General features: G+C 56.9%; 1 protein-coding gene and 1 long non-coding RNA gene across 8 annotated transcripts in view; one reads left to right on the forward strand and one right to left on the reverse strand.

The window, feature by feature from the left end:
• Window positions 1-27,432, reverse strand: part of SEPTIN9 (septin 9) — a 165,065-nt gene that overhangs the window by 93,635 nt on the left and 43,998 nt on the right. Inside the window, exon 1 of one of the 7 annotated variants that reach the window (XM_060135053.1) lies at window positions 10,801-11,048. The exons of the other annotated variants lie outside the window; for them this stretch is intronic. Within the exon in view, the coding sequence (XP_059991036.1) occupies window positions 10,801-10,855 (55 nt within the window). The 5' untranslated portion in view covers window positions 10,856-11,048. Of the gene's footprint in view, window positions 1-10,800; window positions 11,049-27,432 lie in introns of those variants that run through there. 7 annotated transcript variants of the gene reach the window in all.
• On the forward strand, window positions 11,402-15,761 carry LOC132511661 (uncharacterized). Its single transcript, XR_009537679.1, has 3 exons — window positions 11,402-11,802; window positions 13,012-13,212; window positions 13,350-15,761. It is a non-coding gene; the product is annotated as an uncharacterized LOC132511661 (long non-coding RNA).

A 27,432-nucleotide genomic window follows, 5' to 3' on the forward strand; every position in this document is an offset into this window, starting at 1 on the left:
CAACAGTGAGAAGCCTGTGTACCACAAAAAAAAAATAATAATAAAAAATAAAAAATAGACTGTCCCCGCCTCCTGGAGGTTCTGTCAGGAAGGATGGGTGGGCCTGGCACCCCAGGGTATGTCTGGGGGGCAGGTGGGTGAGGACCTCTGCCCTCCCGTGGGCTCACAAGCCTTCTCTCCATCCCCCTCCTGAGAATCCTACAAGAAGGAAACCGTAAGCATCCCAGGCCAGTAGCTCTGCCCGCCCCACCTTCCCCTAAGGCACCCAAGGTCCAGCCTCAGCAGTCACATTCAGCCCCTGGGTCGGTCAGAGACCAAAGGATGTATACTGGGCTCTGCTGGGGCAAAGGCCCGTGTGACAAGGGGGCATGTCAGTCACAAGGCCCCCAAACCTGCCCAAGGCCCGCAGTACGTGCACCTTAGAGAAGGTCAAAGCCACCCAGGGCCTCCAGGCTAACTCACCTGCCCCAGGAAACAGGCAGGAGAGAGGCCCAGCGCGTCCAGTGCCCCAGCCAGCCTCCAGCCAGCCTCCCCCTCCTCCCTAGAATGGCCATCACATTCCTCCCAATAGGCTCTCACCCGCCTGAGGGCAGGAGCCAGGCTCTTCCATGTCGGCCCCTGCTACACACTGAATGTGCTCTCCGCTGATTCACAAGTTGAATGCTACCCCTCAAGGTGATGATATTAGGAGGTGGGGGCCTTGGGGGTGATTAGGTCACGAGGGTGGAGCCCTCGTCATGGGATTAGCACTCTTATAAAAGAGACCCCTGAGAGTTCTCTCTCCCCTTCCGACCTGTGCAGACACGGTGAGAAGATGCCATCTATGAAATGAATCTGCCGGAGTCTTGATCTCGGATGTCCAGCCTCCAGAACTGAGAGAAGTACACGTGTGCTGTGTCAGCCGCCCAGTCTGTGGTCTTTTTGCTACAGACGAAGACAGTTCCACTTTCCACTAGGGCCTTGGGCCCTGCCTGGAATGTCCTATGAGTCTCTAAAAAGTGTTTGTTGCCTTGAATCTTTAATAGTCAATGTTTACTGCGTGCTCACCACATACCCGACACCACCCTAAGGGCTTTTGTTACATTAGCTCATTCACTTCCCATCATCTCCAGGAGACGGAGAGATTTCACTCTCATCCCCATTTTAGAGATGGGAAACCGAGGCACAGAGAGCCTAACGACCAGCTCAACATCACAGCGTGGGCAAGGGTGAAGCCGAACTGAGCCAGCATGCTGAACCATCCCACCGCACTGCCTCCAAACCCCACCCCGCCCCCTAAAAGCCAGACTCTAAAATCGTACAGCGCCTGCTACACACCAGCACTGCACCTGTACCGTGCTGAGCCCCAGACACACACCTGCAAGATGGGCCCTGGGATTCCCACGTCACAAACGTGGTCATGGAGCTGGAAAGCAACGAGGCAGGGATGGGAGCAGAGGGAACCCCTGCCAGACCCCAGGCTCTGGACAAACAGCTGTCGCCACCCACCACTGCCAGGTAGACTGAGATTTCCATCCTGGCCAGGCAAGGTCAGCCCTGTGAGGTGGCAGAGGCAAGGGCCGGGGGGCAGGTGCACTGGGGTCTGCCTTCCAGCGTGGCCTCGGGCCAGCCATGACCTGCATGACCTGTCCACCTTGCTGAGCTCCAGGAGGACCAAGAACCCTTGATACAAAGTGCCCAGCCCGGGGCCTGGCATGTAGTAGGTGCTCAATAAGGAGATGGTTACGAAGAGCAAGAACCAGCACAGTCAAAGGAAGTACCTGTGAGAGAAGGGGGAACAGCTGGAAGGGCTGGGACTTGGGTCAGAGACAAAAAATTCAGGAGGGAGGCCAGAGCCCACCAGCTGGCTCCAGGGCAGCTGTTCGCAGGAGCCTGGCTCCATCTCCTAAATATTAGGAGAGATGTAAATATTTGAGTGCCACTCTCCTCCGCTGCCCCCCACCCCGCCAAGCCCAGCATCACTGGAGCTGCAGCCAGGGCAGGGGCAAGATTTCTGCGCTCACCAGTGTCCCCACCCCTCCCCCAGCTGCCCTCAAACTCCTCCTCCAGGGCCAGGAGCCGGGGTGGGGACAGCCACCAGGGAGGGAGGGGACACAACCCACCTCTCCCCTCTCCTCTGCACTGCACCTGCAAAGGTATGAATGGGGCCTTCCCATTCTCACCCCCAAGGGGCCCCAGGGTTTCTTTTGTAGTTGAGCAGAAAAGCAAAGCAGCCCTTTTTGAGGTCTTCTGATGGAGGCCTGGGGAGTAAAGTTCGCCACTCCAGACCCACTCCACCCTCACTACAGGAATACATCACGGGCCCCTCTCCCACCCGGATATGCACCACCCAAGTCCCTCCCAGCTCTCTGACCAGGAGGAAAGATGGAGTCTGGAGCCTCTTCATGCCCCCAACCTATGCTTGAAAGCACAGGCCCCTCTCACCACCTTCCACCTCGGTGCCAAGGGCACCTGTGCCAGGTGTGGGCATAACAGTGTCTTCCAAACAAACTACGAGTTGACAGAAATTGCAACGGGAGCCAGCCAGCACCATCTGCCTGGAGACCTTACCTAGTAAACTCCTACCCAGCACTCTGCTTGGGTGTCCCTTCCTCCAGGAAGCCTTCCGGAACCTACCCCTCTCCTGGGCTCATGCCTGGACCCCCAGAACGTAGAACAGAGCTAGCACTGAGCTGGCGCCCACAAATAGCTGTTAAATAAACAAACGAATGAGCTGTCTCTCCCACCCTGGCCATCCTCCTCCTGGCCCACCAGAGACAGAGGGATTCCAGCACTTACTTCATTTTGAACTGAAAGGAAAAACCCAAACCCAGCTACTCCACAGAGCACTCCTCCCCTGATCTGTGATGCGGGACAGGAGGCAGGGGACAGCGGAGAAGGCCACCCCTCCGGGCCTGGGATGGAGCCAGGAAAACTGGTATGCTTTCACTGTAGATAATATCAGTCTCCAGGGGCTCAGGGCAGAGGCCTGGCCTACCCCTCACAGGGAAACTGCCCACCCACGTGGAAAGGAGGGCCAGAGAGACAGCCCTGCCCAAGGTCGGCTTTCTGCACCCAGGGAGGGGTCAGCAGGGTCCAGGCTGAGATCCTGCCTAGGAGAGTCTGCAGAGCCAGAGACTGCTGGCCACTGATGGGCAGAACCAGAAACATCTCCATCTCACAGGAGACGGGGGAGGGGGCACGGTGAGGCAGCCCGAATCTAGGCCCACTCTGCCCCACTCTGCCTAGGACACCATGCCCCCTTCCTGCCCAAAAGTTCCATCAGTTAACGTCCCGCAGAGAGGGGGCCGTCTGTGTTCCAGTGGCTTCCTTCCCCACTCCCAGGGGGACCCTCAGCCACAGCACTTCCCACAAGGAGGTGCCCGGGATCCCCAAGCCGCCCCAGCAGCCAGCAGAGCCATAAGCCGGCGCTCCTCGTAAGGCAGGGGAAGGCTGCGGGTTGGAGGGTAGAAAGCCAGACAGAACTATCAAAAATGACCGGTCACTGGCTGCAAAAAGCTCAGAGTTCCAATCTCTCCTTGTTTGAGAGGGAAAAACCAGACCCAGGAACTCCCAGCTCAGTCTTATAAAGGCTCAGGAGGCAAGGCAAACCCGACTCCCTACCCCGGCCCATGCCCCGCAAGACCCTCCTGAGGCCCTGGAGGTACCCTTGCCCCCCATCTGTACCCAGGGAACACCCATCGAACCCCCAACCAGATGGTCCCTTGGAGGCTGTAGCCAGAGGACAAGTGGAATGGCCAGGAGGTGGGGGCGGGGGTTACCTCTCCTGCCTCCCCTCCCCCATGCCACCTGGCCCTCCCAGGGTTTGAAGGCAGAGGCTCCCGCTCTTGGGGACAGGGACACAGGAAGCTCTAAGCCGTGTGTGGGGAGGGCACACTAATGTGTTCAAGGCCAGGCCCCTTGCAAAATCTCTGGATTTTGCAACTTGGGGCAGACATGGGCTTCCCCAGCTGGCCCAGAGACCCTGGCGGGCAGAGAAGGCTGGAGACTACGGGGGCTCAGCATCCCGGGAGGGGCCGTCAGAGACTCAGGAACGTGAGACAGAGCGTCAACAGAGAAGAACACCAAACACAAAGATGACAGAGGCAGGTTGGAGCCTTATTCCCAGGGGCTGCCCCGCCTCCCCTGCAGCCCCTGCTCTGTCCTATGGGGAGGGCTCGCTGTGTATATTCCAAGGCCACCATCCTCTTGACCCTTCGCCTAAATTTCTGGGCATTGGCAGCACTTTAAAAAATGACAACAAACTTGAAGCTTCTAGACCGTCTCCTGGTCCAGGCTGAACGGAGCCCTCCGGGCTCTGTCCAGACCAAATTAAACAGCCGGAGCCCAGAAATGCCCCAGGCGCCGGGGGTGTCTAGGGGCCAAGCGCTGGGTCTGTTTGGCCAGAGAGATGACAAGTCCTCAGTCCTCTGGAACCATGTGCCAGAGAGTTCCAGCCTGTTTGGTCTCATAACAACTCAGCCTCCAAATTTGGGAAAAACCGAGAGAACTTTGGAAAGATAGCCACTGTTTGACCGTTTTTCCTCAGTGGCTTTGTCAAGAAAAAGCAAAGGAACTGGTCTCCTGGCTGGGTTTCTGGGATGAACCAAAAAACTGACATCCCCGGAGGCCTTCATCTCTGATAAACCTGTAGCCCGGCACCCCTTACCCCCTACCCCAGCCCACGCTTCTTACACACACCACCAGGTCTACAGCACCATGCACCCCCTGTTCCTGCCCATCGGGAGCGCCTGGCCTGGCAGGAAGGTGGGACTCCTGGGTTTGGGGGCCACCATGGGTCCCTGAGCCTGGCCCCCGGATCCTTGCTGCTGGTCCCGTGGTCCTGTCTGTACCCCAAGGAGACTCTTCTGATAGCAGCCAGCCCACCCCCAGCACAACGAGTGAGGGACATTCAGCTGGGAAATGGGGGGGCGGGGGGTGTGCAATAATAGTGATGGCTGAGCTGAACCGTGGTAGGGGGCTTGATCTCGGAATGTGACAACACCCCTGAACTGTGAACGTTCAAGGAAAAAGAGAAGGGGAGGCCCCATTCTGCTCAGCCAGTGCCAGGATGAGGGCCGCAGCACCCCTGAGGGGCATGCCAAGGCCACAGTCACCGAGCTGCGAAGTCCCCGGCCCCTGCAGGGCAAGCATGCCACCTGCACGTTAGTACTTCCTTGGCAACGTCCCAGCACGAATGAGCTGCCAGGCCACTGCTTCCACCAGCAGGACAGCCTCGCCCAGACACGTGGCCTGAGCAAGTACCCACCATGTGCTGGGCACAGTGCTGGCCGTGGCTGCCACTGAGCCTGGGGGCTCACACTCTGGTGGGCTCGTTCCTCCAGGCACAGAGGCCCCAGCCCGTGCCCAGGCACCCTGCCCCCAGCCCTCAGCCTCAGCGGGCGCAGGGGTGCAGACCTAACCAGCCCCCGGGGCGAGCTCGAGTCACAAAGCTCTGGCCTCTGAGCGCTGGCTCTCCCCACCGGCCCCAGATGGGATCATCCTCCTAGCTCCTGGTCTGCAACACAACCAGCTCCCAGTTACAACTCCCTTTCAGGAAGGCTGGCAGCCAGCAGAGCCATGGGCAGGCAGCCACACCCCACTGTCTTCAAAGTCAGATCGTCCAGCGTACGCCTGTGTCGCTGTCTGTAGGACGGGCCATTGGTCCACCCATCTGGGACGCTCTGGGGTGGGGGGATGCAGAGGAGACTGGAATGACCTCCCCAGTGAAGGAACCCTGCAGCCCACCTGACCCAAGCCTCCAAGCTCTGACAGTGAAAGAGCGTGATGGGATGTCCACTGGGCCGGGGCCAGGGCTCCCACGCTGGCCGGCAGCCCAAGTATCTGCTGGACTCAGGGGGACCCCCCGGCAGGCTCCGAATCTGCTGTGCTGACCATGCTACACGGTCTCACTCACCGCCCCGTCACCACTCAGGGAGACCCTTGCCGGTGGCCTCTGAACCCCTCCCTTCCGTCACCCAGATTCCTGCATTTAGGCGTCCACGCCCACCCGTTTCTTGCAAATACCTGACCCCCCACCTCAAGCTCTGCTCCCGCGAGCAGGCACCAGGCTCAGGCTGTCGGCTGTCTCCCCAAGACGACCCGCGGGCAGCGGTGTTTATGACCCCATTCAACAGAAGGGGAAATTGAGGCTCAGGGGCCAAGACACCCTCCCCCACCCAGCTGTCCAATGGCAGAGCGAGCCTTCCCTCCTAAGCATTACACTGCGCGGGGCTCCCAGCTGCCCTACCCATCACTTCCCCAAAGGCCCTCTCCCTTTGGAGGCAAACTCTGCCCACTTGTCTCTTTCAAACCGTCCTACGTGGACTTCCCTGGCGGTCCAGCAGTTGAGACTCCGCGCTTCCACTGCCGAGGGCCCAGGTTCGAACCCTGGTTGGGAACTAAGATTCCACAAGCCACGCGGCACAACCAAAAAAACCAAAACAACAAAGTACCTTCCTAGAGATCCATGTCCTCCAGGAAGCCTTCCCAGACTGACGCCCCACAGCACGGGGTGTCCTCCCTGCTGGACCCACCTCCCTGGCCCACGTCTGACCCTCAGCCCAGCCGATGACGGGGATGCTTCTGCCACCTGGCACGTGTGTGTCCGCCCTCTGCCTCACAATCAGGACGGTGGGTGAGCCTAGTCCCGGGCCCGGGACACGAGAGCAGCAGGCCAACGAAGCCGGTGGTGGTCAGAGCCGTCAGAGAGCCGTCCCCCCGTAGCTGAAAAGCAGGACTCGTCCCCCAAGAGTCCAGCAGAATGCCGGCAAGGCCGGCTCCTCTGGTCCACCAAGGAATCTCACGCCGCCATAGATCCTGTCTCCTGCCACCAGATGAGAACTGCGGGAGGCTGAATTCACAAGAGGTCTTGAGTCTTGCTGAAAAGCAGGACTCATCCCTCAAGAGGCCAACTGGCATTAATTAGGGGCAGATCTGCACCTGTCACAAAGCTAGGCCTTGTCCTCCTGGGAGGAAACGGGCCCCCGAATCCAGCCATCGAGGGAGCCCTTGTCCAGGAGGTGTCTGGGCTCCCAGACAAGCAGGTGCATCTGCATCGTCTCGTCTCCCGAGGAGACCCTCTCCCTGCTCTCTGCCCATTCTCACGCTCTGGGGCCTAGGGCCTGCTTGGGCTCCAGGACCTGGCTGGCAGGATCCTCGAGAAGACATTAGAGGGTTCAGAAGGGCAGACATGTCCTCTAGGCGGGAGAACAAGGCTCTGGGTCCGGAGATCCTGGGTCCTGGGCCAGACTGTGTTTCAACCAACATCAAGGACTTTTAGGATTCTTTCTCCGTGTGCAAATCTGGTTACAGCAAACACTGCTAGGGAAAGTAGGCCAACAGCTAGCACTTGGAAGGGCTTTTGTTACACAAAGACCAGGGTTGTAATAGCGTTTGCGATAGCAGAGTTGGCCTGAGTTCACTAGAGAACACGCCGTTCCACTGCTCTGTGCCTGGCAGCCAGATAGGGGACTACGTCACCGCTCGGGCCACCCCATCACCCAGGGAGTGACGGGCGCGGAAGCCACCTGAGGCCCATCTTCAAACGGGGAAGCGGAAAAGGAGACTCTCTAAAAAAAAATCACATCAGCAAAACACAAAATACTTTTCTTGCCCCTAATATGAGGGTCTCCACGGAGCCCTGAGATCCTCCTTAGGGCGAGAGCAAAGACCAGTGTGGGAGGTTTGTATCCATGGAGGACACTGCCACCCTCTCAGTCCCCCGGGAGACCTGAATCCACAGACGTGTCCAAAATAGAAGACAGGCTGAATCCCCGCGCCACCTCGGCGATGGGATGAAGCTTAAAGATTTCGCCCTCAATTCTCCAGGGGGGGGAAGGGGATGGGCAGGAATAATGGGACGAAAAGAGAAGAGCGTTCCTCAGGGAAGGGGGTGGATGTGCCCGGGATGTGGGGCATCAGCAGAATTTAACGGTGGGCGCCCGCTCCATCCCCCCCACATGCATATCCACCCGGGGCAGCTATCTGTCTGCCCTGCAGGGCACGCTGCTCCAGCCTGGATACTGCCGTCGCCCCAAACCTCCAGGAAACACCCCATCAGAGCCCGTCGACCCCCGCTGCAGGATTCCAGTCTGCTCAGACGTACTGTCATCCCCAGCAACGCCGTGGCTCAGAACTCGCCCGGCTTTGGTGGTGGCCCCTGGGGCCTCCATCCTTCGGCCATCGACACGTGCTTCGAGACGGGGCCAAGTCCGCCAGCCTCAGGAACTATCGGGACTTTGACCCTACCTCGCGGAAACTGAGACGCGGAGTGGGCAGCCCGGGCCGAGGCCCCCCACTGGCCCCAGAGAAACAGACCAGCACTTCGGCTCCGAACTCAACCACTCCGGCTGCCTCCCCAGGACGGTCCGGGCTCCCAGGGGATGGGCACACCTGGGCCTCCGTGGCCTCACCGTCCGACTGTGGCAAGCTGGCCCCTCTTTATGTCCCAGTCCTAACGGACCAGCTCATTCCGGCCTCCCCCGCTTCTGTCGCTGCCTGAACGCGCTCCTCCTTCTGCTGCAGTCAGACTGTGTCTCCTCCACACGACCTTCCTCTGCCCTGGCTCTGCCAGCCTGTATCACCCACTGCTGCTCTGGGTCAGACACTCTCCTCCTTTCCTGATCGCTCCTTCCCACGTCTCTCTGTTTTAGGCTATCAGCCCCAAAACCCAACTCCACTCCAAGTTCCTGGGGCTCTTAGGGAGGCCGCCTTTCTGGTCCCTAAGCTGGCCGTGCGGAGCCCGCGCGCGCGCGCACACACACACACACACACACACACGCGCGCGCGCATGCCCAGGTACACTGGGGGGCTCTAACTCTCCTGTCTTCAGAGCACAACGGCTCTCCAGGGCACACAACGGAGAGGCTGACACACAGGGAACCGGGGGGGTCCGAGGCCGCGCTCCCTAAGAGTGAGAAACCTCCCCCTGAAGGCACAGGGCTGCCAACTGCTGCACCAGGACAGTCTCAATGAGGCCATTGTCTCCAACTAAATGACAGCCTGGAGAAGCCGCCTGGGAAGCAGCCGCAGAGGCCACCAGCGGCTCCAGATGGGGCACTTCGGGGTGAGGATGGAGTCGCACGCGGGGCCGGGAGGGAGGGGCACTAACTACCTACGTGGCACGAACTGTGACAGACCACACAACCCCCAAACCTCCTCCTGCCGATCCTGCTGCAGGGCTCCCATCTCATCCCCAGAAAGCTCCGCTTCCAGGTCAGGGACCGCAGGCCAGCCTAACTCCCACAGGCCACAGGAGAAAAGCACACACAGCGCGGAACCTGAAGGCGGCAGCAGTCTCCAGATGGGCCAGTTCTCCCGCTCGGACACTCAGGAGATGAAAGGCCCCTGAGGAGCTGCGGGAGGGCTGCTGGGGGCAAGCAGAAGGCGAAACAGAAGGAAGGAGACTCGGGGAACATGCTGGGTATGAGCATGCGCCCCAAGAGGTCCCGATGTTCGGGTACAAGCCATCACAGCTCTGCAGACCCACACTCCCCTTGTTCAGTGCCCAGTGTCAGAATCGGAAAAGTGCTCCAACCACAGAGCCAGCCCCCAGCAGACCCATCCCTCGCACAGGGCAAGCCGGCCACCTGACCCCACCCCCTCCTGTCTCTCCACCCCCTGCTAAGCCACTCCAGGCCCAGCCCAGAATCACCGCCTCTGGGGCTCTGCTGGGGGCGCAGCCAAGCTCTGGTCCCGGAGAAGTGCCCCGCGCAGATGGGGCTGACCTCCGGTGGGCCACGTGCATGGCTGGGCTCTGGACCCCCAGAAGATCCCAGTCTTGATTCTGCCCTTGGGGGAGGGGCACCTCCCCGCAAGGCCTGGCACCTGGACGTCTGTTAACTCCTTTCGACCCAGCCTTCCCAAGGCCAGGTCCACCAGAGGGCTCTGCCCAAGGCTGCCTGGGAGCCCCTCCGAGGGGCGGGGGCTCCAGATCCCAGCAGAGGCAGACCCGCCCCTCAGAAATCCGGCCCCTAAGTGCTGGAGACTATTGTGTGCGCTTCCCTTCCGACCGCTTTATTTACTCCCCAAGACGCAGGACGCAGGGCCACAGGCAGTCACGAGGACGCACGAAAGCCACACACACGAGCCCAGGACCGGGATGCCCTCCCGCACCCGGCGGGAGAAGCCCCCCAAGTCTCTCAACACTTTGTAAACCCAGGAGGGGGGAGGGGACCAAAACGCGCTCCCAACCAGCAAGCAGGCCCCTCCTCCCCCCACAGCCGGACTCCGGGAGGACGAGGAGGATGTCCCCAGGCCCGGATGGGGGCCGATGGGACGCCCTCCTCTACACTCGCCGCGGCCTGGGCCGTGTCCACTCGGGTCCCTGCCCAGCCCGGATTCGGCTCAGCCCCGGCTCCGAAACTGGTGTGGGGGAGGGGGCTGTCCTGCGGGCGGGACGCGGGGGCGGGTAGCGAACTCCCCCAACCCGCCGCAGGGCCAGGGCCCCGAGGCCGACGGGGAGCGCGGGAGGGATAGGACTGAGCGACAGCTGAGAGGGAAACCGCGCGCCAGGGCCGTTTGAGGAAGCCCCGCGAACCTTCGAGGAGACTGTCGTCGCTCGGCAAACACAAACAACAATAAAAGGAAGGAAACCCAGCGGCAGCGCGCAGGGCGAGCGCAAGGGCCAGCGAGGGCGCGCGGTCCCCGTGTCCCCCTAACGGGGTGCTCCACGGAAGCGACGCGGGCGCGGGGTGGGGGGCGCGGCGGGAGGGCACCCCATCGGGGTCCTCCCTCCCCGTCCGCGCCCCCGTCTCGCCTGAGGTCCGCCCCGAGGGGCCCCCGAGCACGCCCGCGGCGCGGTGGCCGGCCGGCACCCACCTTCGAAGTCCGAAATGATCCCGTCCAGCTGCGCGTTGACCGCGGGGTCGGACATGGTGGCTCGCGGGCGGCGCGACGCGCGGAGGGCGGCGGCAATGAAGCGCCCCGGCCGGCACGGGCCCTGCGCGCTGGCTGGGGGGCCGCGCCCGCGCTCCCGCCGTGTAGAGCTGGCCGCCGGAGCCCCTCGGCCCCCGGGCTCGGCTGAATGAATGGGGGAGGCGGGCGGGCGCCGGCGCTCCCTGCTCCCCGCGCCGCCGCCCCGCCCCGCCCCCGCCTCCCGGGCGGATCAGGTTCCCGCACCCGCGGCCCGGCCTCCACTTCTCGCACTGGCTGCTCCGCCCGCCTGTCAAGGTTGGGCCTGGGGGGCTGGGACCCGAGCGGCCGCCGCGGGGACAGGCCGAGTCCCGGGCGCCCGACCCGAGAGCCCCCCTTCTACCCGCCTGGCCCGCGCCCAGGGGACGGCGACGGACGCGGCCCCGGCGCCCTCCCCCCCCGACGCCCCGCTGAGGCCAGATGTGGGCGGATGTGGAGGTCGGGCGGCGGCGCGGGGGCGGCGCCGAGGGGGGAAGAGATTCCTCCCCTTCCCTGGGGCGCAGGGTTCCTTCTGCGGGAGGTTTTATTTACGCAGCCAAACAAAGTTCGCCGCCGCCTTCCCGCGCGCAGCGCCTCCAAGGGTTAAGCGCTCGGACTGGCGGCCGGCAGGAGCCCAGCCTGTTGGCCAAGAGCCGAGGGGCGAGCGCCAGTCACGTGACCCGGGGCGGGGAGGGGGGCGCCAAATCCTACTCTCTTGGGGCACCTCTCCAGCTGCTCCCTACCCCCAGCCCACCGCCCCCGAGGTCGCTGCTGCACCCTCGGGGGCGGTGTCAGAAAAGGCGCTGGCCCACCGGGGACGCGGGGCAGGGACGGAACACCCTTGTCAGAACCGCCAGGGACACGTGCCACTCCAACGCTGCACAACAAGGGGCTTCCTGAAGGCAGAGCGTAGACCCCGTCTTCTCCCTGGTAAGGCGCAGATATTTCAAAGTATCTGAAGGGAGGCGTTGGGGGAGGGGACGGGGAGGAAGGGGCCTGCCGGTGAGGCTCGGCCCCATCTGGCCCACACCTCAGGCCTGGCCTTGCCCTCCCGGCCAGTTAATTTCTACCCTTCTCCGTACATTCGACAAACATTGATTAAGCCCTATTACCTACAAGGCAGTCAGGTCCCAAGGGCTGGGGACAAAAGGATGGGCTGGAACTTGAAGAGCAGCCAGGAAGGGCCCTCCAGGTCTGGCACCAACAATGGGGGGAGGGGGTCTCTTCCAATCCCCCCAGCCAGTTAGGCACTCCTGCCTATCCTCCCATTTTCTTAGACCCAGGGCCTCTGCCCCAAGTCGGGGGCCTGTGTGAGAACGGCAGGGAAAGACGCTCTCTGAGCTGGTGGGCAATTCGGCAATACGGTGCCCTCCGGGTGGCATGCGAGTGCCCGAGAGCTCGTCCTGGGTCTCAGACTGGTCACTGCCACTCCCCTCCCAGCCCCCACGCCCCCAGTTCTGAAAGATCCCAAATGCGCAGGGGATGCTGAGGCCTGACCGCCATCCCGGTTAATCAGGGCCTCTTGCGGAGAGTGCAATGCGCTGGGCATGAGGAGATTTCTTAAGTTGATGAAATCGAGTCCTTCCTTTTTAAGAAAAGCAGTCTCTCCCTCCCCCATGCTTTGGATATTTTGAACTATTTTCAACCAAGTGAGTTTGTGGACAAGGAACTGCAAAACCACAGACATTTCAGATGTGCACACACCCTCTGCCTGGGAGCTGGGGTTTCAGAAATGGAGTCGCCACTGTCATTAATAGCACCTCTGGTGGCTTCCACACCAGCCCGGGGCATTTCTTGTCTGAAAACCAGCACCTGGGCCCACCCGATAGTCCAATCTTCTGGCCACCTGCCCACCCAGTATTTGGGGGTTTGGTGGTCCACTGCCTCTAAGAAACAGCCTAATGCCATAACCCCCTGGGAAGATGCTGGGTCTCAGAGACAGGACAGCATCCAGCCTGGGCCACAGCATTTCTCTCCAGTGTTTTTATAAAAAGCACCTGGTGCGCGTAGACACACCCATGCGATTGTTCTTCCAGGGCGCTGGCCTGGAGTTCTACCAGATTCGAATAGGTTGGCTTATTGTGCATTATTCACTTCCATTCACAGTGGAGCTAAACATACTGAAGCTTATCTCCTCAGGGAGCCCAGCCAGGGTGCATGCCTCACCAAAATGCTCCCCTGTGGGAACCCAAAGGACAATGGCAGGAGGGAGCGGACCTCCGAGGCCAGAACGTTGGCCGGACTGTGCTCCAGACCCCGTCCAGTCCATCCCCCTGCCTGCCTCTGGCCCCCCTTCACTTAACCACTGAGGCTGCCGTTGCCAGGCCTAGACACCTCCAGGTAAGGAGATTCCCCCCTGTTCCCTGAGGAAACCGACCCCGGCACTTGGCCACACTCCCAGCCAGGAAGTTCACCCTTGTATCTAACCAACCGCTCTAATTGTACATCATTTATTTCTTCTTTTTTTCTGTCCTCAGAGGAGATGGGAAACAGCTGGGCACCACCCTTCGAGTAATAATTACCTCCTCCAAACTTGAAGACAATCCAGTTGCTCCTTGGCCTTCTCTTCCTCAGCTTAAATCATCTGTCCCCGGCCCTTTAATCATCCCCCATCCTTTGATCACTTCTGATGACTGTGTCCAAAGTGGGGCTCCAGGACTTTAATAAGGCCTGATCCCTGTAGGATGGGGAGGGTGCCCTGACCCCCTGTCCCAGGGCATGAGCAGTCAGCGCCCGGGTCTGGACAGACAATCCTGGGAGGGGCACTGGGCAGATAAAAGCAGCAGCAGCAGCAGAAGAGGGAAGAAAATGAGCTTAAATTTGGCGAGAGCAAAAGAACTGCCATGCGTCCAAATTCTGTGATGGTGCGCTCTCCCAAGGCCACGGGGGAAGGCAAGACCGTTTGTAGGCCTGGCCCAAGGGGAAGGTGTGATCAGGGGGACATCAGAGGGGCCACCTACCTCACAGGTCCACCGTGAGACATGTAGTGGGGTGCATGGTGGGCCCCCCAAAAGATATGTCCATTCCGAACCTCAGAATGAGACCTGACTTGGTGTAAGGATCTTTGCAGACGAATGAAGCTAAGGGTCTTGAGACAAGATCACCCTGGATTAGAGTGAGCCCTGAATCCAATGACCAGTGTCCTTATAGAGACCAAAAAGGAGAAGACACAGAGGCGCAGAGAAAAGGGCCTCGTGAAATCAGAGGCAGGGATGGGAGTGACGCAGCCACAAATCAAGTAACACTTGGGACCCCAGAAGCTGGAAGCAGCAGGACGCTTCCCCAGAGCCTTCGGAGACAGCTTGCCCTGCTGACACCTTGAGTTCAGGCTCCTGGTCTCCAACTGAGGGAGAATAATTTTTTGTCCTGTTAAGCCCCTCCCAGTTTGTGGTTCTTTGTTACAGCAGCCCCAGGACCCTCCTACAGACCTTAAACTCACATCTGAATCATCCCTTTAGGCCAAAGCTGCCTCTCCCAAAGATGTCTCATAAAAGCCCCAAATCCTGCAGTCGGCAGTGAACGCTGGCCAGCAGGTGGCAGTCCCGAGGGGGCTCGGGGGCACTCAGCAAGTTTTCATCAGAAAAGCTGGAGGCCAGGGCTGGGTGAGAAAGGTATAAATATGAAGCCTTTCTGGAGATGGAAGGAGCAGGCCTGAAGGGAAACCCCACAGGTCCAGCCCAGGTGGAGTGACCCTTGCAAAGCATGGGGAGAACGGGAGGAGGAAGTAGATGGGCGGAAACAGCCATTTGGCTCACCCATCAGTACCCCTGACCCCACGCTCCAGGGGGGTGGCATGGGGAGCAGAGGGAGGATGGTGGCTCTTTGCCCAGCAAAACCAGGCCTTTGGACTGGACACCCCATGCAGTGGACCATCTGGCTCCTCTGGGGCAGGGGCCATATGGTCTCAGCTCTACGTGCACCTAGCGCCCCTCAGGGCCTCCCTGAGCCCCAGAGCCTCGGGTCCATCAGCTGCTGAGCCTTCCACAGCCCCCAAGCCCCTTCAGCCCACCATCTCGGTAAACGGCACCAGCATCTACCCAGCCGCTCAAGCCAAATATCAAGGCGTCATCCTCGAGTTCTCCCTTTCCCTCCCCACCACGTCCAAGCCATCAGGAAGTGTCTGCCTCAAATATCCGTGGATCAGTCTACGTCCCTCCTCAAGTTCCCCCCTCCAGCCCACCCCCTCTGCCAGAGGTATGCTGCCTAAGGTTTAACAACCGGCGAAACAACTCTACCTCATGTGTAGCATTGGCCTATTTCTGTGGTGTAAGTATTCCCATCTTGGCCAATTTGGGGCTACCAATGAGACACCGTTGAAACTGGGGCTGGATATCGCTTATATGTGGAATCTAAAAAATGGTACAAATGAACTTATTTACAAAACAGAAATAGAATTACAGATGTAGAAAACAAACTTATGGTTACTGAGGGGAAGGGTGGGGAGGGATAAATTGGGAGATTGGGATTGACATATACATACTACTATATATAAAATAGATAACTATTAAGGACTCACTGTAGAGCACAGCGAACTCAACTCAATACTCTGTAATGACCTGTACGGGAAAAGAATCTAAAAAAGAGCAGATATGTGTATATGTATAACCAAACCACTTTGCTGTACACCTGAGACGAACACAATGTAAATCAACTATACTCCAATAAAAATTAATTAAAAAACAAAAAAGAAACTGGGGCTGGGAAGAGATTGCAGTAGCTGCCGTTATACAGTGTTTCTACCATAGAGATACAGCAGAGGTGAAGAACTCGAGAACAAAGATGACCCGTTCATCTATCGTTGGACATTTAGGTTGTTTCCCTGTCCTGGCTGTTGTAAATAGTGCTGCAGTGAACACTGGGGTACATGTGTCCTTTTGAATTATGGTTTTCTCAGGGTATATGCCCAGTGGTGGGATTGCTGGGTTATATGGTAGTTCTATTTCTAGTTTTTTAAGGAACCTCCATACTGTTCTCCATGGTGGCTGTATCAGCATTCCCACCGATGGTGCAAAAGGGTTCCCTTGTCTTCACACCCTCTCCAGCATTTATTGTTTGTAGATTTTTTGATGATGGCCATTCTGACCAGTGTGAGGCGATACCTCATTGTAGTTTTGATTTGCATTTCTCTAATAGTAATGTTGAACATCTTTTCAAGTGCCTCTGGGCCCTCTGTATGTCTTCTTTGGTGAAATGTCTATTTAGGTCTTCTGCCCATTTTTTAATTGGGTTGTTTGTTTTTTTTGATATTGAGCTCCGTGAGCTGTTTGTGTTTTGGAAATTAATCCTTTGTCCGTTGCTTCATTTGCAAATATTTTCTCCTATTATGAGGGTTGTCTTTTCGTCTTGTTTATGGTTTCCTTTGCTGTGCAAAAGCGTTTAAGTTTCATTAGATCCCATTTGTTTATTTTTGGTTTTATTTTCATTACTCTAGGAGGTGGGTGAAAAAAGACCTTGCTGTGGTTTATGACAAAGAGTGTTTTTCCTATGTTTTCCTGTAAGGGTTTTATAGTGTCCGGTCTTAAATTTAGGTCTTTAATCCATCTGGAGTTAAGATGTGATACGTATATACAATGGAATATTACTCAGCCATAAAAAGGAACAAAATTGGGTCATTTGTAGAGTTGTGGATGGACCTAGAGTCTGTCATACAGAGTGAAGTAAGCCAGCAAGAGAAAAATAAATATCACATATTAATGCATATATGTGGAATCTAGAAAAATGGTACAGATGAACCTCTTTGTAGGGCGGAAATAGAGACACAGATGTAGAGAACAGACATGTGGACACAGAGGGGGAAGGGGAGGGTGGGACGAATTGGGAGATTAGGTTTGACATAAATACACTACCATGTATAAAACAGATAGCTAGTGGGAACCTGCTATACAGCACTGGGAGCTCAGCTCGGTGCTCTGTGACGACCTAGATGGGTGGGATGTGTGTGTGGGGGGAAGGAGGTCCAAGAGGGAGGGGATATAGGTATACACATAGCTGATTCACTTCATTGTACAGCAGAACCTAACAGAACATTGTAAAGCAATTTTACTCCAATAAATAAATAAATAATAAATTAACTCAAAAAGAAAAAAAGAACAAAGATGTTGGTTAAATGTAGGAAGATACTTCGGAAGGGGTGAGCTCTGTGTATTATCTTTGTTCTTAATATAATTACTTGTAAGTAATTTAATTCATACCATATACATCTACGATTTAATTTTATAATTTTTTCTAATAGAGCGATGCATTTTTATTGTGGTAAAATATATATAATATAAAATGTGGGGCTTCCCTGGTGGCGCAGTGGTTGAGAGGCCGCCTGCCGATGCAGGGGACGCGGGTTCGTGCCCCGGTCTGGGAGGATCCCACATGCCGCGGAGCGGCTGGGCCCGTGAGCCATGGCTGCTGGGCCTGCGCATCCGGAGCCTGTGCTCCGCAACGGGAGAGGCCACAACAGTGAGAGGCCCGCGTACCACAAAAAAAAAAAAAAAAAAAAAAAAAAAAAAAAAAATCTACCATTTCAAACACCTTTAAGCGTACAGTTCAGTGGCACTAAGTGCATTCACGCTGTTGTGCAACCATCACCCCCGTCCATTTCCAAAACTGTCTTCATCATCCCAAACTGAAACTCTACTCTCATTAAACAGTAACTCCCCATTTCCCCCTCCTCACCCCAGGCCCTGGCAACCACCATGCTACTTGCTGTCTCTACAAATTTGACTACACAAGGTACCTCATGTAAGGTGGAATCGTAATATTTGTCCTTGTGTCTGGCGTATTCCATTTAGTGTAATGTCTTCAACTTTTGTTATCCTAGGTACACATGTTTTGGCGTGTGTCAGAAACTCCTTCTTTTTATAGGCTGAATAGTAGTCCATGGTACGCATATACCATATTTTGTTTATCCATTCATCCATCGATGGACACTTGGGATGCTTCCACCTTCTGGCTATTGCGGATAATGCTGCTACGAGCATGGGCGTACAAACATGTCTCTGAGTCTCTGCACTTAATTCTTTTGGGGGTATACTCAGAGATGGAATTGCTGGATTGTACGATAATTCCACAGAATTTAATTTTAAATAATTTATTTTCGAGTGTATGTTTTTCATAAAACATACATTGTATGAAATGGAAATCACGTCTTTTATATTGTATACACTTAATATATAATTAAAATTTTAATAATGACTGTGCTTAACAACTGGCTCATGCCCTGCCGTGGCCCCCTCTCCCCTGCATTCCTGCAAATCCTCCCAACTGACCTGCTTGTTCTGCTCTCACTTCCCTTCGCCCTAGAAATCACGGCGAGGCTTTAAAAGTGGGATCAGACTACGTCACCTCCCACAGCTTAAGGGTCGAGTGCGGATTCCTTACCGAGGTCGCCGAGGTCCCAGGTGCCTGGCCTCTACCCGCCGCTGCAGCCTCACCTATTCATTCGGCGCCCCCGGCCTCCTCCTGCATAGCTGTCCTCTCTGCCTGGAAGGCCTCCCCCAGGTCTTGCCCTTGATGGCTCCCTGCCTGTCTTTTCCGTTTAAATATCAGAGCGCCCACCCCAGGGCCCCCCAGGAGACCCCTTGAGCCAGTTGCTTCCTTGCCTCCAGGCCTGCAGTGGAGACTCCCTGAGACTCCCCTGAGGCCCTGTTAGAGCCTGTGGAATGACAGAGTTCATTCAGTTCCCTTTGCGGGATGGCAGGGTCACGGGGGCTCCTGACAGGGAACCGGCCCAAAGGGGCAGAGGGCCCTTTGGGACTCCCTGCACTCCTGCCAGCCTCACACAGACCAGCCCAGCCCCAGCCCCAGCATTCAGGGTGACAGGCAGGGGCGTTGCCTGTACTGGACCAGGCCTCCAGGACCCGTGTCCCTTTATCACCCTGTGAAATCAGCAGCGACCATGCTTCACACCACTGAGTCTCTCAGGCAGCCTGATTTTGAATCTTCCCTTGAAGCCCGTCTGGGTACGGCTGACATTTAACCGGTGTGTAGGCTACAAAACACCCTTACGCCATCTGCCTGGCTGCTTAAATGCAGCCAGAAGGTTTCACTTCAAAGGGGAATGCCGTGCTCTTAGCACGTGATCAATCTGTTCCCCAAACTTCCCAGTTCTCGCTCCAGCCTGCTCTGCTCGGAACATTTACAGCAAACTCTGACCACAGCGGCCTGGCCCTTATCTCGGAGGCAGGGGACTTTTTAAACAAAATCTTTCTCTTCTAAATCATGCTTCTGAGCCACCAAAGGAAGCTCCTGGCCTTCGGGCCCCAAGCCAACAGGCTTCCCCACCCCCAGCGAGCCGGAGCCCTCGACTCCAGTTGACAGACGCTCAGGCCTGAATCAGCTGCAGTTTCCCTGCGTCCTAGGACAGCATGACCAGGGGGGCAGCACTGCCCACCCCTCCCATCTTTCAGATTCGCTGCAAACTTTACTGCGATGATATTAAACCCCACGGGACCCTGGGAGCCAGGGCAGGGGGAAGCGGCCCCTAACACGGAAGGCAGAAGGACAGGGCGGAAATTAGGACCCTGCAAGATGACCACTCAGCAGCTGAACTCCGGCTGTGGCTTTGGAGACTCAGTTGTTTATTCGTGCGGCCCATGGGCTTTTGATTGGCAAATTCGTTTGTCTGGGACTCTGGTTTGGTGAGTGATCACCCAGATACGATGGGGGAGGAGGAAGTCTCTTCTTTTGATGACTCATGTTTTATTCCTGATTATTCCCTCTTTACACAGTCCCACAACCCTCGGTTCCCACTCCAAGCCCCCTAGACAGGGCTTTGGAATGGATTGAAGTCCCCAACTTCCTAGCAACCAGTAGAGGCTGGAGGTACAGAGATGGGGTGGCGGACGCTCAGCCTCCCACACCCCGCAGCTGATGGGAAATTCCCTCGGGCCCTCCCGATGGCTCTGCAAAGTCACACAAGGGGCCCCAGGGGAATGGCCGGCCTGGTACCGACCCAGCCTCAAAGCAGCGAGTGACTGTGCCAGGCTGTGGACTCGTCACCCCCAAGGCTGCCAGGAGACTTGGCCAGGCCACCTTCCCGGGGGACAGGACATTCCCAGGTCCCCAGGGGCCATCACTGTCCTGGTCTCTTCGCCACTTTTCTCAAGCTGGCACCCTGCTCCGAGGGCTCGAAAGCTGAAGGCCGCTTGCCACTGCTGCAGTGTGGGGACGAGGCTGAGTCACCAGCCTGCCCTAGTTCCACATCAGCGGGAACAACGGGATCTGAGCGGGATCTAAGCAGAGAAGAGGGGACAACAGTGCCTCTGTGGCCATGCTTAAAGCACCGCAGTGACCAAGGCGATGTTGTCCCCAGGGAGCTGCCAGCCGGCCTGGCCCCTTGGACTGCGGCCACATGCTCTGACAATGCCCCAGCCCGTTGCCAGGAGCGGTGGCCGGTCAGCATGGAAAGGGCAGGGAAACAGGTTCCCTCCCCGCCTCTTCTGCACACTTCAGAAGTGTCTTCAAGGCTTATCTTGCAACCACAGACCCTGCTGGAATCCCCTCCAATGCCTGCCCCCTAAATGCTCATCGACCTACCCTTGCAAACCTCCAGTGACGGGGAGCTCAGTACCTATCAATGCTGCTCACTCTATCTTTAGCCAGTTTGGGGTATTTAAAAGAGATGGGGTTGGGGGAGGGAAGGAATGAATTAAAGTCTGCCTGACCACAGCTTTTGCCCATGGAAGAGATATCTACTTTACTTTTCTCCAGAATACAGAAGTGAAAAGGAGATGTAGGGGCATGGACTATAGTTTTACTGCGAGATCTTTCTGGGGGCCTGGAATTAGGGGTGTCCGCCCTCTTCATGGCCAAAATGTGTGTGCAGTTTCCCTGGGGGCCGGATTTTTTTCCAGCCCGTTCCCAGTCCACCGTGAATTCGAGAGGATGTTTTGTGCCCCTGGACATGCCTGTTGGCCCGCCGTGACCCCCACGGGAGAGGGTACCTGAGATGCAGGCTCCGGGTCCTGGCCGGCAGCCTTGGGAACAGACAGCTCCGCGTGGGAGGGAGGGAGGAAGAGCGGGGCGTGCTGGCGGGGCCCCTCCCGACAATCTGGTATTGCTTTTCTGGATAATGAACTCTCCTACCCCAAGTGCTGCTAGAGCCAGCCAGCAGCCAACCAACCTCAATGGACCGTTTGTCCCTCATGTGAAGTGACCTCCGGGACGTAATGGGTTTCCTATTAACTCACCCACCTCTGCTCTTCCCCTCTCCCCCTCCAGCATGAGTCACTCGCCTAGATGACTCGGCCCGGCAGGGCCCTTGCCAGGGGTTTGTCAGTTCTGGCCGGGCCGTGTGAGGGGAGACACAGAGGACAAAGGCTGTCCAGCCGGAGGCCAGTGGCCCGGGGTTCACACAGCTTCCCGGGGACTGTCTATACCCCGGGCCCCCGAAGCCAGGGGTAGGTCCCTCTGTGCCTCCCTGGTGCCTGGGGACCCTGGCAGCCATGCCCCTTCCCATCTGCGGACAGACCGTCTTCCGGCAGACTGCTGCAGGCAGGGAGCTGAGAGGTTAACTCACGTGGGAACCGGCCACAGTGATCAGGAGCAAGAATGCCGAGGCTGCTGAGCGCCAGTTACCACCCTTCCCACCTCTGAGAAGCAGGTCTGGGGGTTTGTGTCCTGGCTTTTCTTAACCTAAACACACAGGTTCTCTCACCCACTCAGCCCTAGGCTCTGGGGAGGGAGACTCCAAGCTGGCCTCCCTGCCCGGGGTCTTGGTTCCCCCCAAGCTGAAGCCTTTCTAAAATGCAAATGTGACCGGCGACCCTCCAGATACAGTGGGAGCCCGGCAGGGCTGACAACCAGGCCACCACCTCTGGCGGCCACCCCTGCCTCTGCTCATGCCCAGTTGCTCCCGGTTCCTGGACACACCGGGCGTCATAGCTCTGCGACTGTCCGACTCTGTTCCCTCAGCCTGGCAGGCCCCTCCCGCCCTCCTCGACCTGGCTTATTCTCAGTCCTTCTGCAGGTGCCTCCCTGGCATTTCTAGGGAGCTTCCCTGGAACCCCTGGGTGGGGGGGACTCCCTTCTAGGCCCTACCGTGGGTTTTCCCAGTGGCCAGGTCAGCCTCTGACCCAGACCATTCGCTGGAGGGGGAAGCCAGGCAGCGGGGATCAGGAGGTGGGCTTCCCGGAGCAGAGAATCAGCACCAGGGAGTGACACTGCAGGGCAGGAAGCGAGACGGGGAGCCCCCAGCCCAAGGAGGAAGGAAGCCACGAGCATCGCCCCTCCCACGCCCCAGCGGTCCTGCCAGCCAGATGGGCCACCTTCTCAGCACAGCTGTTCTTCAGCAGAGAGAAACTTCTCCCCTTCGGGAACAGGGTGGGGACATTCCAGATGGGGCCTCGTCTGGTCAACAGGGACCATGGAGTCTGGGTCTCCGTGGCTCCTTCCATCCACATGGCCACGGACCTGGCTCTGCCCAAGTGAGCACACATCTGGAGCTGCACGGCCCAAAGGGCAGGGCAGGGAATCTGCCTGGTTAGCTGAAGCCGCCACACAAATGGAGAATAGACCTGCTCACAGGTCCAAGTGGAGACTCTGGTACCCGGGCATCACTTCCAAGGAGGTGAACGAAGACATTCTAGGCCAGTGAATCACCAAATGTCTGCACATCTGGGCAGGCCGTGGGCCCATCCCCCATCACTGGAGAAAAGGAAACTGACGCAGCTTACATATGGTGCATGTAGTCTTCTGGGTCAGCAGGGTGTGCAACCCAGCAGCTGAGAGGTTTGACCACTTGATTGTGAATAATCTAGAACATTTATCCAGGAAAAAGTCCAGCATTGTCCAATTGGTGACCTAAAATCTCAGAACATATGTCCCCTTTCTGCAGAACCATGTCACTTTCCTAGCGCCGCCCTCTCATCCCATCTGCCACCGAAGCGTCAGTCGTCCAGAACACAACACAGCAACAACCGTTGTTAATCCTACAGGTCTCCCAGATCTCCCCCGTTTGTCGCTACACCTTTAGTTCTCAGCAGGAACTGACGTTCAGAATGGTGACCCCAAGACAAAGCAAGATCTTCCAAGGAGGTTTCAGTAGGAACCCTCATAAAAACAGAAATCAGTACTCAACTTTCAGCAAGATTTTTGTTAAGAAAGGTTGAAAGACCAGTCTGAAACAGTGGCGTGCTCATAAATGTTTAACAACCTGCTCTGGTGGATGAGGGAAAGAGTGATTTATAACATTTGCCAATTGCCGTGATGTCAATACTCCCACCATGGCTGAGTTCAGGCTACCAACATGACCTCCCTGAGCACAGAGTTGGCAAGAGATGTGCACACCACTAGCTGAAACTCTCAGATCACTACAGCTTATTCTCTCTTCTTGGGAGGGTGAGAAGTCTAGGAAGCCCTTTGCTAGGCAGAACAGCAACAGCAAATAGGGTTCAACCAGCAGGCCAACCCAATCAATGGCCCACCATCATGATGTGAGGGAGGTTTCTGAGGCTGCCTCAGTGCTCGGGGAGAAAGAATGCGATGATAATTGACTGATGATGTCTGCCCCAGCCTCAGCATGGGAGATTGATGCATGTATTTGCCACTTGCCATTCCTAAGACATTTCTCTTGCCTCTAAAGTTCAGTGCAAAGGTCACCTCCTTGGCGAACTCTTTCCCAGTCTCACCTTTTTCCTGAGTAATCCCTACTGCAGAATTTACTACCACTCTGTACATACAAAGGGAGTTACTGGTGTGTGTGGCACAGACCCTAATTGCTCCCCCAGCATCTGACCTCCCTTTCTTCTACTGTAACAAAAGTTTCAGTTGGCACATGGCTTCCCAGATAAAGAATACATTTCCCAGCCACCCCTGCTGCTAGGAGTGGTCATGTAACGAGGTTCTGGCCATTGGGAGGGGAGCTGAAATGTTTAACTTTTAAGGTACTCCTGCCCCTTCCTCTCCCCCTGGCTGGAGTGCAGATGTGATTGCAGGAGCTGAAGCAACCATATTATTTCATGAGGTTCAGGCTGTTTGTTGGGGATGGCAGAGCAGCAAAGGAGGAACAAACTGTGTCCCTGCTGCTCTGGGCCACCATGACTGCTTACAGTTGGATTAGGAAGTGGAAGAGAAATGAACTTCTCTCCTGCTTAAGCCTCTGTTGTGTCAGTCTTTGTTATGCAGCCAGACGGCACCCTGACTGAAAAGGTATGCGCCCATCATCCCAACAATCTGGGCAGGAGAGGGCAGGGCAAGGCTCTTAGCATTATGCACTGAGGCCCTAGCAGAGTCTGATACGATAAGCGTAGTTAAAGCAAGATGAACAGTCTAGTTCACCCAAGGTTTGTTTTGTTGGCTTGTTTTGGTACTTGAAACTGGAACATAAAGATCTGAGGACGTACACTAGCTAACATAAAGCAGAGAGGACACCCAATAAACATGTGCCCAGAGTAGGCTGGGACTGCTCCAGGGAGTTAGATGTTGGGACAGATCTTGAAAGCCACCTACACAGTCAGACGTGTGCTGGACAGAACACAGCGGCAAAGGAAGAAAGGAACCAGCCACGTCAGGAACAAAGCACGTGCCCAGACCATCAGGAGGTGCTGAGCCTGGGCTCCGGCCAAACGGTGGGTGCAGACTCGGGGCGGCCATTCCCCAGGCCATGAGATAGAGGGCAAGTTACTTCACCTCTCCGAGCTCCCAGTGACTATGTTAAGAACAATACCTAGATTGAAAGGATTAGTGATCATAAGTGGAAAGTGTCTGACATAAAACAAGAGCTTGGTCAGTGTAGCTCTTATTATCTATAACATACGGTTTAACCCCCTTTCTTTTTTATGGGTGTGAAAACTGGACCTAGAGAGGCAGAGTGGTTTGCTGAGGGTCACACAGCTGTTACTGACAGAGGCAGGATTAGAACCCAGAGTCCCTACTCCTGCAGTGCCCTTGCTGTGTAAGAAGTTGTCCTGGATGAGTATAAAGACTAGGTAATCGGTGAGAAATTCTGAAAGTGAGACTGGAGGGGGAGAAAAAGATGGAGGGGGAATAAGAACAAGAGGAAAAACAGGAGGAGGACCTTTTCTGAAAGCCGGCCCTCTCCTACATTCATTATCTCCTTGAATCCTCACGAACCCCCAGGAGGTAGGCTCCCCAGTACCCCGTTTCTGCACAGGAGCGGAGGTGTGGGGAGGATGGGGGCCTGCTGAGGCTGCCAGGTACCAGTAGAGCCTCTGGGACATGGGCTCCACCTGTCCGACTCCCACATCCATCCGTGTGGACCTAAAAAGGCTCCAGGGCAGCAGGGGCCATGGCTTTGAGCCCCTGCAGGAGGTCCTAAAGGCCAGGGAGAGCAGACTGGAGGCCAGGCCAGGTGCAAGGTCCCCGCAATGCTCCGGAGAAGCTGGAGGGGTGAGGGGGTGTGGTGGGTGCTCAGAGTGTCTGTGCAGCAGAGGGATAACCGGGCCGAGAGGCAGCACGGCTTCCCCCAAACGATCCACGGCGGGCAGCCGGCACTCCAGTCCCCCAGGATGGGGGTCCTTGTTCACGGCAGTACCTCTAGGTCTGGGAATGACCTCCACCCTGCAGCGAGGACCCCACCCTGCATCGTTGGAAGATTCAGATGCTGGTTTTCTTCTGAGGATGAAAACTCAGCACCTCGACATGGGAGGAGGCAGCCTGGAGTGCTTCTAAAGGCTCCAGGGATTTTGCACGGATCCCATCACATCCCTCATTGTGAAGCCCTTTCAGACGCAGCAACCATTGTGCGTGGGATGCAGGTCTCCACCTACCAGGTAGAAGGAACATGGGGTGGGCACGTGACCCACGAGCCACCTTCAGGCTCTTTGCACACACTGTGTGACACAAATGAACAGGCACAGCAGCCAGGACACAAGGCAAGACCCCCCACTGGCTAGTGTTCCAGAACAGAATCCTGGCAGCCAACCCGCCCCCCCCCCGCCGCCGACGGGGCTGGGGGAGGTCGGGGGATGAGGAGCCTTTGCACAAGCTCTTCGTACACATGCGGCTGACAATCACCTCCTCGTCCGTGGCGCGGAGTCTGGCCCAGAGCCCACCAAAATCAGGGCGCTGGTAATCCCCAGCTGCTCTCCTGACGCCACTCGGAGACGCTGTCCAAGGTGGAAAGGAGAGGGTCACTGTTTTCAAGGTCACACACCCCAAAGGGAAATGCCGAATCGGAGGATGGAGACAGGCACCTGGGCCAAAGCCATCAGCTGTCAGTCACGCAGGTCAACGGGGGAGCACAAACCCATTCATTTAGCACTTTTATTGAGCAACTACGAAGAGCCCAGCAGCCCAGAGCATCCGGGGAACCCAGCTCATGAGAAACATCTCGATCCTTTCCTGGGCCTAATTGTAACAGGAAGAACTGGGCTTTTGGTGTCACACAGACCTAAAGAGGACTCCTGGCTAAACTGTTAGCTGGTGGAGTCCGGGCAAGTTACTCAACGTCTCTGAGCCTCTGTTTCCTCGTAAAACAGTCCCCGTGCCTGCCGCAGCTGGTGTCAGAAATGGGATGTCTGCAGACACCCAGCACTGGCCTGGGTCACAGGACTAGATCCATTCCTTGTGGACAAGACTTGTGCTGTGCTCTGCTCCCCGTGGGAGATACTCCAGGGGTGACCTACCCATGGCCGTCCTAAGGCACAGGGAAATCGCAACAGGAGGCAGGCCAGGCCCCTCAGCTGCTTCTCCCAAAGCCTCCCCCAGAGGAGAAATTATCGCCTCAAGTGCCATTTCCTTCCCTGACAGCTGCCTGGATCCACAAGCAAAGCCCACTGGCCGGGCAGCCGGCTCCATGGGGCAGAAGGGGCCTGCGGGAGTGGGTTTGAACCTGACCAGTGACCTCCAGGGAGGAGGGGGTCGTTCAGCCCTTCCTCCAGCTGGAAGGGAGGCTCCGGGCTGGGCAGAGGCATTTGGAGAAATCCAGTTCCCGGGAGCTGGGCCAGACCAGAGGGACCAGGCTGCCGGAATATCCCTCAGTGCTCAAAGCACGACAGGGCCAAAGAGAGACCCACACACTGACCAGGGCCCTGGCTGGCAGGAGCCCTGCTTCACATCAGAGGAGAAACCGCAACCACTGAGTGAGCGTGTGAGTGTGTATGAGTGTCTATGAATGGGGAGTGGGTGTGGGTAAGGGAGCTACAGAATCTGGGTAAGGCCCTGTACCCCTCTATGCCTCTGTTTCCTCATCTGTAAGATGGGGCTAACACTACCTACTTCCAAGAGCTGTCATGAAATGAAAACGTATTCGTATTTATAATATGCTTAGAACAGGGCCTGGCACAAAACCACTGCTCTAGCTTTGCTGAATAAGTAAAAATAAGACACATGTGGGATTTCCCTGGCAGTCCAGTGGTTAGGACTCACGCTTCCACCGTAGGGGCCGCGGGTTCGATCCCTGGTCGGGGAACTAAGATCCCGCATGCTGCGAGGCGCGGCGAAAAGAAAATAACAAAAGACACGTGTTATTATGTGCTTAGAACAGAGCTTGGCATATCCTACACATGCAGAGCTGGCGTTCTTGAATTCTCCCACTTGAACCAGAAGCCATGCTGAGCTCTGTTCTAGGGACCCTTGAACACGAGGGTCTCTACCTAGAGGGATTTG

Source organism: Lagenorhynchus albirostris, chromosome 20, assembly GCF_949774975.1.
Source record: "Lagenorhynchus albirostris chromosome 20, mLagAlb1.1, whole genome shotgun sequence".
Lineage (NCBI taxonomy): Eukaryota > Metazoa > Chordata > Mammalia > Artiodactyla > Delphinidae > Lagenorhynchus > Lagenorhynchus albirostris.